The sequence below is a fragment of the Mytilus californianus genome, unplaced genomic scaffold (genome assembly GCF_021869535.1).
Source record: "Mytilus californianus isolate M0D057914Y unplaced genomic scaffold, xbMytCali1.0.p SCAF_4, whole genome shotgun sequence".
Taxonomy (NCBI): Eukaryota; Metazoa; Mollusca; class Bivalvia; order Mytilida; family Mytilidae; genus Mytilus; species Mytilus californianus.
This window is the reverse complement of record NW_026262690.1, coordinates 95,788,834-95,804,507: the sequence shown is the minus strand read 5'-3', so window position 1 is coordinate 95,804,507 and position 15,674 is coordinate 95,788,834. Positions and strand designations below refer to the sequence as shown.

General features: G+C 30.2%; 1 protein-coding gene across 3 annotated transcripts in view; it reads left to right on the top strand.

Moving 5' to 3' along the window:
• LOC127738918 (disheveled-associated activator of morphogenesis 1-A-like) overlaps positions 1-15,132 on the top strand; it is a 49,733-nt gene extending 34,601 nt beyond the window's left edge. For all 3 annotated transcript variants that reach the window (XM_052250412.1, XM_052250411.1, XM_052250413.1), the window contains exons 18-27: positions 33-275; positions 2,275-2,381; positions 3,742-3,830; positions 4,604-4,818; positions 5,204-5,265; positions 5,786-5,846; positions 6,792-6,923; positions 7,665-7,835; positions 8,435-8,507; positions 9,026-15,132. In XM_052250412.1, the coding sequence (XP_052106372.1) occupies positions 33-275; positions 2,275-2,381; positions 3,742-3,830; positions 4,604-4,818; positions 5,204-5,265; positions 5,786-5,846; positions 6,792-6,923; positions 7,665-7,835; positions 8,435-8,507; positions 9,026-9,192 (1,320 nt within the window). In that variant the 3' untranslated portion in view covers positions 9,193-15,132. The remainder of the gene's footprint in view (positions 1-32; positions 276-2,274; positions 2,382-3,741; positions 3,831-4,603; positions 4,819-5,203; positions 5,266-5,785; positions 5,847-6,791; positions 6,924-7,664; positions 7,836-8,434; positions 8,508-9,025) is intronic.
• Positions 15,133-15,674: the final 542 nt, after the last annotated feature.

Below are 15,674 nucleotides of genomic sequence, written 5' to 3'. Positions count from 1 at the left end.
TTTGATGTTACGATTTGTCTTTGTTTTTTCAGGTGTATTCAAAATTAGATTTAAATGATTTTGAAAAGACATTTTCTGCTTATCAAAAAAAAATAGAAGGCGAAGAACAATCTAGTAAGACTAGTAAACACAAAGAATTAGCTTTGATTGATGGACGTCGTGCTCAAAACTGTACAATATTGTTATCTAAACTGAAACTTACCAATGAGGAAGTGATAAAGGCTGTGACGGATATGGACAGTAGAGAGGATTTACCTAAGGACATGTTAGAACAGGTATGCAAGTCATATGAGATATCAACAATCCATACAGAAAACACAAAGCAATAATAACAATAAGAAATATTGCTTTTTTATCTGCTTCATGCATAACTCTGATTTCTTGGCAAGTTCTAGCTCTACTTCCTTGTCATTTATGAAAAGTTTTTTCTCATCACAATTGTTATATTGGCATAAAATATTGTCAACTAAGATTATCAGTTTTCAAATGAATGATTGAAAAATATGAAAAAAACTTGAAGGTAAGTTTGAAGTATGAGATGAAAATAGCACCTGACCTCATTGATTTTTTAATGGACTTATTGAAAAAGTATAAATTTTCATTGGGAAATGTATGAATGTTTTACTTTTATTTCCATGTATCCATCAAATTGTTAACTGACAACTTTATTTTATTTTTAATGCACAAAGAACTGTTAATTCCATGTAAAATATATTTTTATTTCATAACAAAGCATTTACAACCTGACCTGACAGAATTACTCTTGTAACCATCCAAAATTTCACTTGGAAAATCCTGAACCATTGTAATACAAAAACTGCCAAATTCAACGTCTGTATTGTAAAAATGATTTCCCTATTGTATATGAATAGGAGCAATACATCAATGAGACAGCAATCCAACAACACATTTATCAAAAAGATGCATGCATTTGTTGACATTTTTAGCTCACCTGGCCCAAAGGGCCAAGTGAGCTTTTCTCATCACTTGGCGTCCGTGGTCCGTCGTCCTGCATCCGTCGTCCGTAAACTTTTACAAAAATCTTCTCCTCTGAAACTACTGGGCCAAATTTGACCAAACTTGTCCACAATCATCAATAGGGTATCTAGTTTAAAAAATATGTCCGGTGACCCGGCCAACTAACCAAGATGGCCGCCATGGCTAAAAATAGAACATAGGGGTAAAATGTAGATTTTGGCTTATATCTCTGAAACCAAAGCATTTAGAGCAAATCTGACATGGGGTAAAATTGTTTATCAGGTCAAGATCTATCTGCCCTGAAATTTTCAGATGAATCTGAAAACCCGTTGTTGGGTTGCTCCCCCTGAATTGGTAATTTTAAGGAAATTTTGCCGGTTTTGGTTATTGTCTTGAATATTATTATAGAAAGAGATAAACTGTAAACAGCAATAATGTTCAGCAAAGTAAGATCTACAAATAAGTCAACATGACCAAAATGGTCAGTTGACCCCTTAAGGAGTTATTGCCCTTTATAGTCAATTTTTAACCATTTTTCGTAAATTTTTGTAATCTTTTACAAAAATCTTCTCCTCTGAAACTACTAAGACAAATTTAACCAAACTTGTCCACAATCATCATTAGGGTATCTAGTTTAAAAAATGTGTCCGATGACCCGCCCGCGAACCAAGATGGCCGCCATGGCTAAAAAATAGTTCATAGGGTAAAATGCAGTTTTTGGCTCATATCTCTGAAACCAAAGCATTTAGAGCAAATCTGACAAGAATAAAATTGTTCATTAGGTCAAGATCTATCTGCCCTGAAATGTTCAGACCAATCAGGCAACACGTTGTTGGGTTGATGCCCCTGAATTGGTAATTTTAGGAAAATTTTGCAGCTTTTGGTTATTATCTTGAATATTATTATAGATAGAGATAAACTGTAAACAGCAATAATGTACAGCAAAGTAAGATCTACAAATAAGTCAACATGACCAAAATTGTCAATTGACCCCTTAAGGAGTTATTGCCCTTTATAGTCAATTTTTTATAATTTTCATAAATTTTTGTAAATTTTTACAAAATATTTTCCACTGTAACTACTGGGCCAAGATCATTATAGATAGAGATAATTGTAAGCAGCAAGAATGTTCAGTAAAGTAAGATCTACAAACACATCACCATCACCAAAACACAATTTTGTCATGAATCCATCTGTGTCCTTTGTTTAATATGCACATAGACCAAGGTGAGCGACACAGGCTCTTTAGAGCCTCTAGTTTCTTCTTCACACACTTTAAATTGTTTTCTTTTACAGCTGTTAAAATTTGTGCCAACTACAGAAGAAATCCAAACATTAAATGAGCATTCACAGGAAGTAGATAATATGGCAAGGGCAGACAGATTCTTGTTTGAAGCCAGCCAGTAAGTGTGCCATTGATTACCAATTTGTGACTGACATGTTTTAACATTTTGTTTTATACAATCAAGCCTCTTCATTCACCTGTCAACTTTTTCATTGACTTTCTGTTAAAGGTACTTACTAAAATGACAAATCATCATCCAAATGCATATTGTTGGGCAAGTTAATCTGAGTAAAACAAGAAGATGTTGTATGTATATAGGTCTAGAATACAGGAATAGATTATCTTAGCTGTTTTTGGTGAAACGTTTTGGAAATTTTGGTCCTGGATGCTCTTCAACTTCGTACTTTATTTGGCCTTTTTAACTTTTTATGCCCTCGCCGTAGGGGAGGGGGCATTAAGTTTTACCCTTGTCCGTCTGTACATCCGTCCGTCCGTCCCAAAGTTGGTTTCTGTTCTTTAACTTTAGTTTGCCTCAACCAAATGTTATGAAACTTATACACAATGCTTATTATCACAAAACACAGATCAAGTTTGAATTTTGGTGGCATCAATATAACCGTTCTAGAGTTATGCCCCTTTACAAATGGAATAATTGCTGAATTTTTCGTTTCCATTCTCTAACTTTTAGTTTGCCTCAACCAAATGTTATGAAACTTATATACAATGCTTATTACCACATAATACAGATCTAGTTTGCAATTAAGTGGCGTCACTTTTACCGTTCTTGAGTTATGCTCCTTTATAAACATAAAAATTGCATAATTTTTCGTTTCCGTTCTCTAACTTTAGTTTGCCTCAAACAAATGTTATGAAACTTATACACAATGCTTATTACCACATAATACAGATCAAGTTTGAAATTGGGTGTCGTCACTTTTACCGTTCTTGAGTTATGCCCTTTATAAACATAAAAATTGCATAATTTTTCGTTTCCGTTCTCTCACTTTAGTTTGCCTCTACCAAATGTTATGAAAGTTATTGTGTCACAATGCTTATTACCACAAAACTCAGACCAAGTACAAATTTGGGTAGTGTCACTTTTACCCTTCTTCAGTTATGTCTCTTTATAACTTTATATTATATGCAAGCGGGGGCATCATCTGTGTCCATGCATGGACACATTGCCCATTTTTTTTATATGAGTGTCACTGATAGGTCTTTTGTAGACAAAACACATGTCTGGCGTACAAAATTTTAACCCTGGTATATATGGTGAGTTTATGTATCCTATCCATTGCTGCGTTTCTTTTTACAGTTTTCTTGAAAAGCTTGAACTAAAATTGATCTGGTGAAATGTTTATCATTTTGATCTGATACTATCTTATTCATTTCCTATATTTCAACTAGAGTTGAATTTTTAAAGTTTTTCGGTTTTCTTGTAATCTTTAATATATGAAGTCACACATTTATTTTTCCAGAGTTTTCCATTATGAAGCCATTTTAAAAGCACTTTATTTCAAGAAAAAGTTTCCAGAACGATTAGGTGATATTAGACCAAAAATAAATGGTAAGTTTCCATAGTTCATAATAGGGAAAGAGAAATTTTCTTCATGAGGGTAGGAATGCCTGATGGAATGTAAGTTAAGATAACTAATATTTTCTATCATATTTAGTTAGAACTGATGGAAAAACATTTATAAATTGTATACCTGAACAAATTTGTTAATTTGATTAATGGGATTCCCTACTTTTTGCTTCAGAGGGAAATATGGAAGTTTATTTGTTGCAATAATGAGTTAGTATTAACAATATCTAGAACACAATGAACATTAGAGAGATCTCAAATTTCTGATTGTCTGATATTTCACTCAATTTATGATTAAAATTAACACAAAGCTTCTTCTAAATATCTATTGATAAGGCAGATTGTCTTACAGACTAGAAAAACTTTTATTCTTTCAGACCAAATGTTTTTATTCATTGTACATGAATCTTGATATTTATATATTATTGATGGTTTTTCAAACAAGAGGATGGATTTGAACTACCATCTCTTTGAAGGGCAACAGCACTGAGATGAAATGTAGCTGAGAATCATCTTTGAGTTAGAAAGGCCATTGATAATCTGTTTATTGCTGTTTTCCTATGGAACCTCAATGATGTAGGCTCATGACGTCAAACACCTCTTTCTCCTGGACTGAGAAAACCCATATCCCTCGAGTACAGTGATGTAAAAATAATCACAAAAAAGATCAAAGCAAAATTTTTAAAAAATATAGCAATAAATCTAGACAATGTATGTTATGCTTTTTCATCTTTTACAATAAACTTCATTTTCAGCTGTGATAGATTCATCAACCACAATGATGAAAAGTACAAAGTTACGACAACTTCTAGAGATAATCTTAGCCTTAGGTAACTTTATGAACAGAGGACAGAGAGGGAATGCCAAAGGTTTTAAACTAAACAGTCTAAACAACATGTTAGACACTAAATCGAGTATGGATAGAAATGTTACACTGCTCCATTATCTTGTGGATATACTAGAGAAAAGGGTGAGAAATTATTGATCAATGTTAAGGCATAATTAAAACATATTTATTTGTTGGAATTTTTTTTTTTATTTTGCCTGTAAACAAAGCAAAAAATACATATTACTAGCTAAAAAAATGTGAGCTCAAGCTATGAGTTATTAAAATATTTTGTGTTAATAAAGCCTCAATATAGGAAAATTCCAATAAGCCAAGGACTTCTATAACTTATTCATCAATTTTCTTTATAATTTATTCATTCATACAGTGGACGGAGGCGGTTGTCCATTTTCAACATGAAATCAAGTAGAAATCAAACTGTCGCGGTGCATTTCCACATATAAAGCAAATTTCTTCTTCTTTGAATATTATTTTCAGCAGTAATGTTTTTAATGTGTTTTGTTTTCAGTTTCCAAAGATCATGCCACTAGAAAGTGAGTTGCCAGATGTAAAGTTGGCTTCAAAAGTCAAGTAAGTCTGACTATATATAAAGTTCTGCTATGTTAAACTAAGCTTGTGATAATGTTAGGGTCTAGGTCAAAAAGAGCTCAGATCTCTCATTAACCTTGGACAGTGGTGTAACAGCACAACATTAGAACAAACAGTAAAAATCAGTTGTTATGGTCTTGAAACGTCAGATTGGTACTAATCACAAAAACAACTAATGAAATGAAAAAAGTCACAAAGACTTATCAAACAGTACTTGCAGTCAATGAAGGCTAGTCCAATATTCAAATAATGAAAAGACTATGGTTTCCCAACTTAAACATGTTTGATTGATAAAAAATCTTCAGAATTTAGACCAGACACAGATATATGTTGCTAATCTTCAAAAAGTACTACTGAAAAACAGAACATGAATATAAGATGAAGTGGGGTGTATGTCAATGAGACAGCAAACCAACATAGTTAAAAAGGAAAAGAAAAAACATCAACATTAGACAAAGGGACCATGAATGTTTGTTTTGTATTTAACATCTTATTTTTGCAGCATGGGAGAGCTAGACAAAGAAATAGTTGTTTTGAGGTCAGGTCTTTCAGAGATAGAAAAGGTATTCATTAATTTCGGTAAACAATGATTAACTTGAATGCTTTATAGCAAAAATACAAGCTAGCAAAATAAATGTGGTGATATATATATATATATTAGCTAATGCCAAGACAGAATACTTCATCTGTGGCAGTAGTGAATAAATCAGATATCAAAATGTCAAGCAATGAGTTTTTTCGTATATTTAGGATTATGCTATTGCATAACATTTGCAAGAAAGAAAATGAATTGTTGGAAAATTAATGTAGAATGTACACACATGAGGAAAGATGGTATGAAACATAAATTAAACCACAAAAGATGTAATGTTATCCTGAAAGGTACAATCATCATTTAGTTAAGCACCACTCCACCTTAAAATAGAATGATTGTTACATGGACTGATACTTAATTACCCAACCAGTATGCAGGTTGGAAGGGTGGAATCGGTGCAGAAAAAAAAATTAATTGCACTTTTGATGAACATAAAAATATTAGAATTATACCCCCACTCAAGCAACCACCTTGTCCATCTGTCCATTTGTCTAAAAAATATCTTCGTCTCACTTTTCTCAGGTACTACATAACGGAATGACTGCATATTACTGTTAGCTGCATAACAGCAATGAGTTGTAACATGTGAGCACTTTTCAAAACTGTCAGACACCTGCTTTCTGTTTGACTACTTTGGATTTTTCGATATTTTGAATGAACTTACCATTATTTTCACATATTTTCCTGTACTACTTAACAGAATGACTTCCTCTCTGGTCTGCAGCTAGACAGTGATGGCTTGTACTTTGTAAGGGCATTTCAGATATGTCAAACACCTTCTTTCTGTTTATTGATGTTTTGAATTACAAGCCAGGCATTCTTAGCTATGATACATGCAGCTTATTGTCAATAGTTCTTTAAGCCACATATATATGTATGTGCATATAAGAAAAAAATATATTTATCTTTTTAGGAAATAGTGTTGTTTGAGAAACAGTCCATGCATGGTAAAGTGAGATTTGTCAGTGTGATGACTGATTTTGTAGCTGTGGCATCTTATAATTTCTCAGAAATAGAGGAAGCTTATACAGAAATGACAAATAAGGTAATATTACAAAATTATGGATATATCTAATTATTTATACACCGTTCCGAAGGAGGCGAGTACTGGTTTACCTATTTCTGTCTGTCTGTCCCATTTTTTGTTGCATTTTTCTTGGGAAGTACAAATCAAAGCTTTCTGTTATTTAGTATCAATCTTCACGGGATAATGCATTTTGACAGCCATTGCATATCTACTTCCTGTTTACTGTGAGAAATAGCTCACAATACATCTTGTTTATTATATCACAGTCCATTTTATTTCTGTGTGAAAATGTGTGTTTGATGTTCTTATGTAGATCATCTTCTAAGTTTTTTGCAGATTTAATATTAACATTAATTTTTATGCCCCACTTAGGGGCATTATGTTTTTTGGTCTATGCTTCAGTTGGTTCGTCCGTCTGTCCGTCCGTCCGTCCGTTTGTCGGTTAAAGTTTTTGGTCAAGGTAGTTTTTGATGAAGTTAAAGTCCAATCAACTTGAAACTTAGTACACATGTTCCCTGTGAAATGATCTTTCTTATTTTAATGCCAAATTAGAGTTTTGACCCCAATTTCACGGTCCACTGAACATAGAAAATGATAGTGTGAGTGGGGCATCCGTGTACTGTGGACACATTCTTGTTAAATATGAATTTAAAAAGAAAAAATCCAATTGAAATGTTTTAAAAGGTATAAAATGTAAAGAGATTTCGTAAAATAATCTGAACGAAAGCGAAGATAAACGTATGAGTTGTTTTATTACAGTTTAAAGAAGCAGTAAAAACATTTGGAGATAACTCAGATGATTCTAAGCCTGATGATTTTTTTGGAATCATGGATACTTTCATTAATTCAATAAATGATGCAAAACAAGAAAATGAGAGAATAAGACAGTTGAAAGAAGAAGAAGAAAGACGGGCAAAGTTAGAAGAACAGGTAAAATTCACTAAAAGACAAGGTTTTTCAGCTTTTTGAAAAATATACAATAAAAGTAAGAACAATCTTTGTGTATAGATATTGCATAATTGGAACAAACTACACAAGTTAAAAATGTAGATTTGATGTTCATTTGAAGATTTCTATTTTAACAGAATTGTGGTTTTGAGAATAAGATAAGATAATACTATTGATATTCATATACAATTTGCTTGGTTTCATAAAATTTTCTAATAAACTACTATCATGATTATATGCTGGTGTACAACAAATTGAATGTCTGTATGTAGTTTGTTAGAGGCATGATATTTTGCCTCTGATTAGGGCACTTAGTTACTGCTTGGGAGTGCTTGTAGGAATGGCGATCTATTTATATTTAATAGTTCACAACTTTAGTGTCGTACAGTCAAGAGTAACTAATGGTTTCTTCATCTATGTCTTCTGATACCATTCTTTAAAACAGATGAATGTCTTGGAGAAGTCATGGAAAAAATGTAGAATTTTGTTTTTGTAGAAAAATGGGAACCCTGATATATGCAGTTTGTTTTTGGGTTTTTTATTATCATGAATACAATGTAAAAATATCATTTTTGTTTTAGATGAAAAGAGAAAGAGAAAAATTAAGATTGAAAAAAGGCGAGAATGCAAATGGCAAAGCTGGGTCTGCCAAAGGTAATCTTGCAAGAAAATAATTACTAAAAGTTTATATTGCACATTTTTTGTTGGCAATAAGCTGATAAGAGTTCCAGGTAGAAATTTTGTTGATATGGATTCAGCTTCGTAATGGTTAATTTTGATCTAAATTGTCAGAAAAAACAATAGAAAATCAAATTTAGTTAATCTTTACAGCAATTAAAATCTTTTTCAAGAAATGTTATATGTGAAAAGGTATACATTTATATCAACTTATTTCATAGGACTTTTATTTTTGTGAGACAGTTTAATAAGACTGTTTTCAAGCATTATTTTTCTGAACATAACATCATAAACTTTTAAACCCACCCACATTTATTTATTGCTCTTTTACTCTTTATTAAATTTGTTACCTTTTAATCTTAGACTAATTATTTGTTTTTACTAGCAAATTTATTAAAATTCATTGATGAATAAAAGTTGTCTGTTATATTGAATTGTAACCTTGCATAGTGGTTAGACCATGCATATTTTACACATTGTTTATTTTACTTCAGGAGAATTTGACGAGCTTATATCAGCATTAAGGACAGGAGATGTATTTGGAGAAGATTTGTCAAAGATGAGAAGAAACAGAAAAAGAGCTGTTACTCCACAAAGGGAAGACTCAAGAGAAAGAGCTGGTGCAATGAAAACTGCCAGGGCCATACTTACTGAACAGTAAATGTCACTTTACAAGCAATGTGGCAATGTATGTCATATGGTCGTAACTTGTATTGGTTGTGTACTTAGTGCTCTCGTTAGTTATTGAAACAAAATGACTTCTTAAATTATGCACATGCAATATGTGGAATACAACAGAAGAATTGCAGTTTTTTTCATGACAAACTAGTGTTTATTAATATTCATGTAGAAGAACTGTAAAATTTCTTTAATTTCTATTCGAAATAACATACTAAATTCAAGTTATAGTCCTTTCTGATGAGTGGAATGAATGAAATGGAATCTCATATGTTCAGTTGTTGGAAAATGCAAGCTCAGGCTTGGATATTCTTGCTTCAAATCAAAATTATCTAGACTTTGAAATGGCATTTATTGAAAGAAAATAGAAATTTATTGAAGAGAACGATCTGAGAATTATGTTCTGCTTGCAGATATAATTACAAGATGATATTAATTAATTTTGAAGAGTAGAAGTATTTAATTTTAGATTAAAAGAAATTTTGAAAATATGCTGATATTTTTTTTCAAATACTTAATTCTTTATGGACATATAATGTATATTAATTTCTTTAATCAATTAATACAAATTTATAAACCTGATATACTTTAGAATACCACTAAATTACTTTTACTGTTACTGTAAATCTTGATTATACATTAGAGTTTTTTCCTTGTTTTGAATTTAAAAATGTATTTTGCCATTGTCTATTACATGGTATTTATGCTATGGTCATTATTGGAAAACAGCTTAATAAAATATGCATATAAGTCCTAAATAAATATTGAATGTCATTCCCTTATAAGAATCTCAGTTACTGATATTTAGAGAATTTTGTAAGAGGTTCTTTTACATGGCATTGACACATTTTGATAGAGAATATTAACTTCTTTTAGAATTTAGAATACTTTTAAAATCTCATGAAACAGTTTGAACTTAAATATTTCGATCAATAAAATGAAAGGGTATCTGGCCATTGAGCAATACCTTTTTGAGGCAAAACAGAATCATAATAATGATAACAACACAATGGCATTCAAACTGTACACAAGTTTTTATAATGAAATATGAAAGCAAGCATGAAGAAATAAGTATACAAATGTGCAACAAGTGGAATGAAAGGCAGAATTACTTAATAATTTATTTTACACAGTTCACTTAATGTATTATTATAGTTGTTGTTCCTGATATGTTGTTCTAGTAATGACTGTGTTATTAGTTTTATATTTATATTTAGTTTTTTCATCTGGTTTATTTAATTGCTCATTTATTCACAGGTGTAAAAAGGTTGATATTAGACTTTTTCCTCAAAGTGGGTGGGATCATGTAGAATTTCATAAATTAGTCCACTAAAATTTCATCTACTTACTTGATAAACTTTGTATTAATAAAGAAGACCTTTCTACCTTTTCAAATTCAGTGTTTACATTGAAAACCATTTCAAAATGATACATATTTTCTTGCAAGTGGTCTATTCTATTTTAATATTTGCAGGAAGTTTGTAAGAAGCTTTTAGCTGATGAATTCGTAATGTCAGTTTCAATTTCTTCAGTCCAGAATTTTCTAAACTAGAAATATGTAACACTATAAATGACCAGATGCAAGAAAAAGTAGAGCAGTCTTTGCGGTTACAACCAAAATCATACAAGCATTAACTCTTTTTCTCATTTATATCTTAATTTTATTGAGAGATGTTTAAACCAAAATGGATCAGTTGGAAATCCCGTTGATTAAAGTTGAAAGTCACCTGAACAATATTGATTTCAATACCTAGCAAATGTTGGCATAACTGAAGGTAAAATTTGAATTAAACTGACCAGTTGTAAGAAACTTTGTTGACATTTGTATGAGTTTTGGTGTAATGCTATGCTAGAGAGGGATATTTATACATTTATTGGATAATATTTTATGATACACCACCTAGACATCAACCATTGTAAATTGAGAGTAAACTTACTTTGCTTGATTCAAATGCTGTTTCAGTCTAACAGCTGTCACACTTAGTGAGATGGCCAGTTATATAGTGAATCAAGAAAACATTTCTTCAAAATAGGTAAGGGTCCCCTAAGTTTCCATATAATCAACAGTTTCAATACCTGTTCATATATATTTCATTTTTATTTCTAAGAATTGGTTTGGTTTTCAGGTATTTGCAAATTTCCAAGATATGCTACCTCTGTAAGATTTTTATTTTACTCAAGGTTTAACCTTGTTAAGTAATTACCTCAGTAAGGACCAAACTAAAATTCCAGAGAATAATTTTAAATGTTTAAGTACAAAATTGAAGGTAATGCATTATATATCAACTACTTAAGATTAATAAAAAGATTTATTCTACAGATTACTCAATGTATTGTTTATTTCATATACACCATCAATTTGTCTTGTAATCAATATACATATTCATAGAATTATTTATCAGAAATTCTATTAAGTACTTTTGTATTTTCTTGTACCTGAAATTCATAGATTTATTTATTAAGTACTTCTGTATTCTCTTATACCTAAACCATGACTGTACTTGTAATCAGTATTATACATACTTTATTTACTATAATTTACAATTAGTTTGTATCAGTATAGGTTGTATTATGCATACAATGTAAATACAAATTTATGTTTATTTTATTCAGGGGGGATACAAATATAGAGGTTATATTGTGGTTTTAGTCTGTCATCATTTTAAATGTATTGATGAATTTTCAGAACTTTTATCTAAATATACTTATGGACTTGCTTTGAGCTAGGTCAGAACAGTGATATGTGTATATCCCTACCATAATTGTACATGTGATTATTTAAAACGCTTTGGATGTGCTGTGCAAAGCTGATGTTAGGATTTCAACAAAAATTAAAAATAAACTTTTGTTATGCTATTCATCTAGTAAAGTTTTTTTAGGACTGAAGGTGGTAGAATGTTATTGGAGATAACTCTTTAAATCATTAATATGTTTGTAATTATTAGTTTCATGTTGTTTCATAGATGCTTTTTAAAGCATTCATATGAAACAGAATTAGTAATTTGTGTTACTTAGAAGCTTAATATGTATTTGTGAAAATGCTTTACACAAACGTACCAGTGATTTTAAAGAGTTATGGCTCTAAAGCTAGGTGAACGGTTGTAAATTTATATTTTTTCTTGCTCTGGAACATAGTATTTGTCCAAATTAAATTTAGTAACTTTAATTTGAGTTAGTAGTACAAAAACTATGAATATTTGACTACATGATGACTACAGTATGTAGACCTTGAAGTATTTAAAAAAAAAATTTTTATTGATAACTAGAATACCTTTTGTCAGCATAGTAATATGATTTTGTTGACCAAAAGTTTTTGATGTGTAAGAAAATTTTAACATCTTGCTTGAAATAACAACTGTGTTGACTTGACTTTAGATATCAATACCATAATACACCAGAGGTTTGCTTGCACAAAAATGATGTCATATCTTATATAAAGATAATTTTTTTAATGTAATCTTTTGAAACAGTAAAAAGAGAAAACATTGAAAGAAAAGAAAAAGCTGTAGAAATGTTTTGACATATTTTGTTGTATGGTGCTGCTGCTATTTAAAGATGGATATTTTATTATAATTTCAATATTATATACTTTATAGGTCAAACAAGGCTGTACCTTATTTCAGTAATATACTTATCTGAGAATTACACAATATAGCAATTTTTAACTGCTGATATTATATTCATAAATCATGTGCCAATTATAACTTATCAATGTCATTTCAAATACTGCTTCATATATAACATTTTACATATTTAAAAAATTAGATTGTATTCCAGTAAAATTACCTCAATTTCAAAACATTGAAATCCGATATTCATAAGTCACAAGTTTCAGATCAAAAGATGAGTAGATATATCAAATTCAGATGTTCAGCTTATTCATTTGATGCAATAGCTTGTTCTCTGTAAAGGTGCAATATATATAATTTACATCCGACATCTGAATTTAGGTGTAAAAAAATTTCCCTGTTTGTTCAAAATTTTCAGCTTTAAATTAACATTTTTTTCAAATTTTGTCAATGTGTTCATATTATATCTTGCCATAACTTGAAGACCAGTGAATATTTTCATTTATAGTGTAGATATAAGTTTTAGCAATATGTACGAAAAAATGTATGATCCAAGATCTCTGAATATTTTTTGGGATGAAAATTCCTGTTTTTCTCAAAACCAACTAGAGTAAAAAATTGTTCTGTACCTTTGATTTTTATCAGGTCATAAAAGTTCATTCACTTTGATAGCAAAAAACATTTTGCTATTTAAAACACAATTTTTCTTCCCTTATATATGTTTTGTTTTTTGATTGGAAATATTAGTACGCTGATGTTGCACACTTCGAATGATGCACAGTCAATTGAACAGTTTACGCCAGAACATCAAGTTTATATCAAAAGTCAAGTTTAAAAGTGTTTTTGTGTCAATCATTGTTTATATGATGCCCAAAGGATTAAAATGCTTGCCTCATGTTACTAAGTCTTAAGGGATTGAAATTGGGATAAGACAAAAAAAGTCTGGATGGCTCAAATATTTTTTGGAAGCCCTGAAATTTGGAATCAGTTTAATTTAAGATGATATCATTACATACAGTGATGTTTCAATATTATAAAAAAATATTTGCAATTTCTATACTTAATTTTTAGCCAGTATTTTTTTTTAAGATCCAGCAATATCATCTAATGTTTCACTTAAAAAAAATCCTGCAATGTCTTTCTATTAAGAATGCCAAATACTGCCAAATTTGCTTTACTCAATACCCTATCTTAAAACAGCTGCATCTGTATCTTTACAGAACTAACAGCACAAAACAATTTTGATTTGTACCCTATAATATTATTTAGTCTTAACAGGATTTTTCCTGGCATATTCCCATTTACAGATAATACTATACAGTAATAACATCATTTACACAATACAAAACTTTTTCTATTTACATAATACTGTCTAACTGCCAGTCACATGATTTGATTTATTGTAAGAATCTGTTAAAAATGTGTATGCATATTATAGGATAACAATAGTTTACTAGTACTATAGAATTGGAAGTGTTCTTTGTGAAATGAAACTGCTGTATCTTTCTTTTATGATAATGAATCACAATTTATTTATTTTATATTATAAAAAATATTTTCCCACTTTTCTGATTACAATTTACCGTGTGTAAATATGAACTGTAGTGAACATTCAGTTTATTGCATAATTAAACAGTTTCACTGTCAATGTTTTGCACTAATATTGGTATTTTCAGCTAATCTTTAGATGTAAAGAAGAAACACTGTATGTACTGTGTGCACTTTAAAGTCAAAATACAATTATTGAATGGAACAGCTTTCTTTCTGATTGGTTTTGTTTTGATATATTTAAGAAACACTCATTTTAGTCATTTACTGATGTGTCTGGACATTTTTCAAATGCTGTGAGTCACTCTTAGATGTCTTTCCATGTTTTACATGGATATCTGTATATATTATTTTTAGGAATAAATAGAAGCAATTTGGAAAATCCAGCAACAGCGTCATTGGATCAGTTCCAATTCAGCTTGAATATAACCACATTATAAAAAAAATGTAACGTTTTAAACTTGTAATTTAATGGGATATTATATTGTAACAGATACCACAAAGAAAGTAATTAAAATTATGACAAGAAGTGTTTAAAAAATTTGGCATTCTTACTTTTTTTTTAAATCGTGCTCAGTAGTTAAAGTTGCAGGATTTTTCGATTTGTTTCTGTTTGGTGATTGTGCAATGTGTTATGAAGGCAATAGAAACCAAACCACCTGATCTGATTTGTGTGTGTCTGTGGTATGATTTTGTTATTTTGTACTATTTATACAGCATTTATTTTATATAATTTATATATTTACATTTATTGTGTTATGAAAGTTTTCTTTTGTTAATTTTGTAACAATAAATTTTGTAACCATTGAAGTTGTTTGTAAGTCAAAATAAAGTGGAAAAAAAGATGTGTAATAAGGATATAGATGTCTCAACCCACTCGCTTTAATTGTATTTTTCTCAGCAAGCATGCTAGATGTTTATTTGCTTTTAAGTGGCATTATGCATGAATGACAAAAGAAAACATTCCCAAAACTGGACCTAATATATGTTTTATGACCCATAGTCTGTTAATTATTATTTTTGAAAGATTTTGTGGATGTACATCAAGTTATCAAAAACCCTCAACTGGAAATAAAAATGATTTACAGAAAAAAAATCAGAAACATCTAGTTACAATATTGTAGATCAGATGGTCATGATGCTGGCTTGACTATTTTTATCAATGAGCACCCAAACTTGAGTAAAATAAGTCTTTTTGATGATCACCTTCGTAAATGTGCCAGATAACCATACTTTCCTATCAGTCTGGCTGGAATGACTATAAATAGATATTAAGAAAATGATTTTGTTTAATTTTGATTACCAATAAAAGGATTTTTGATATTGAAACTAGTTTCTGAATGTCACT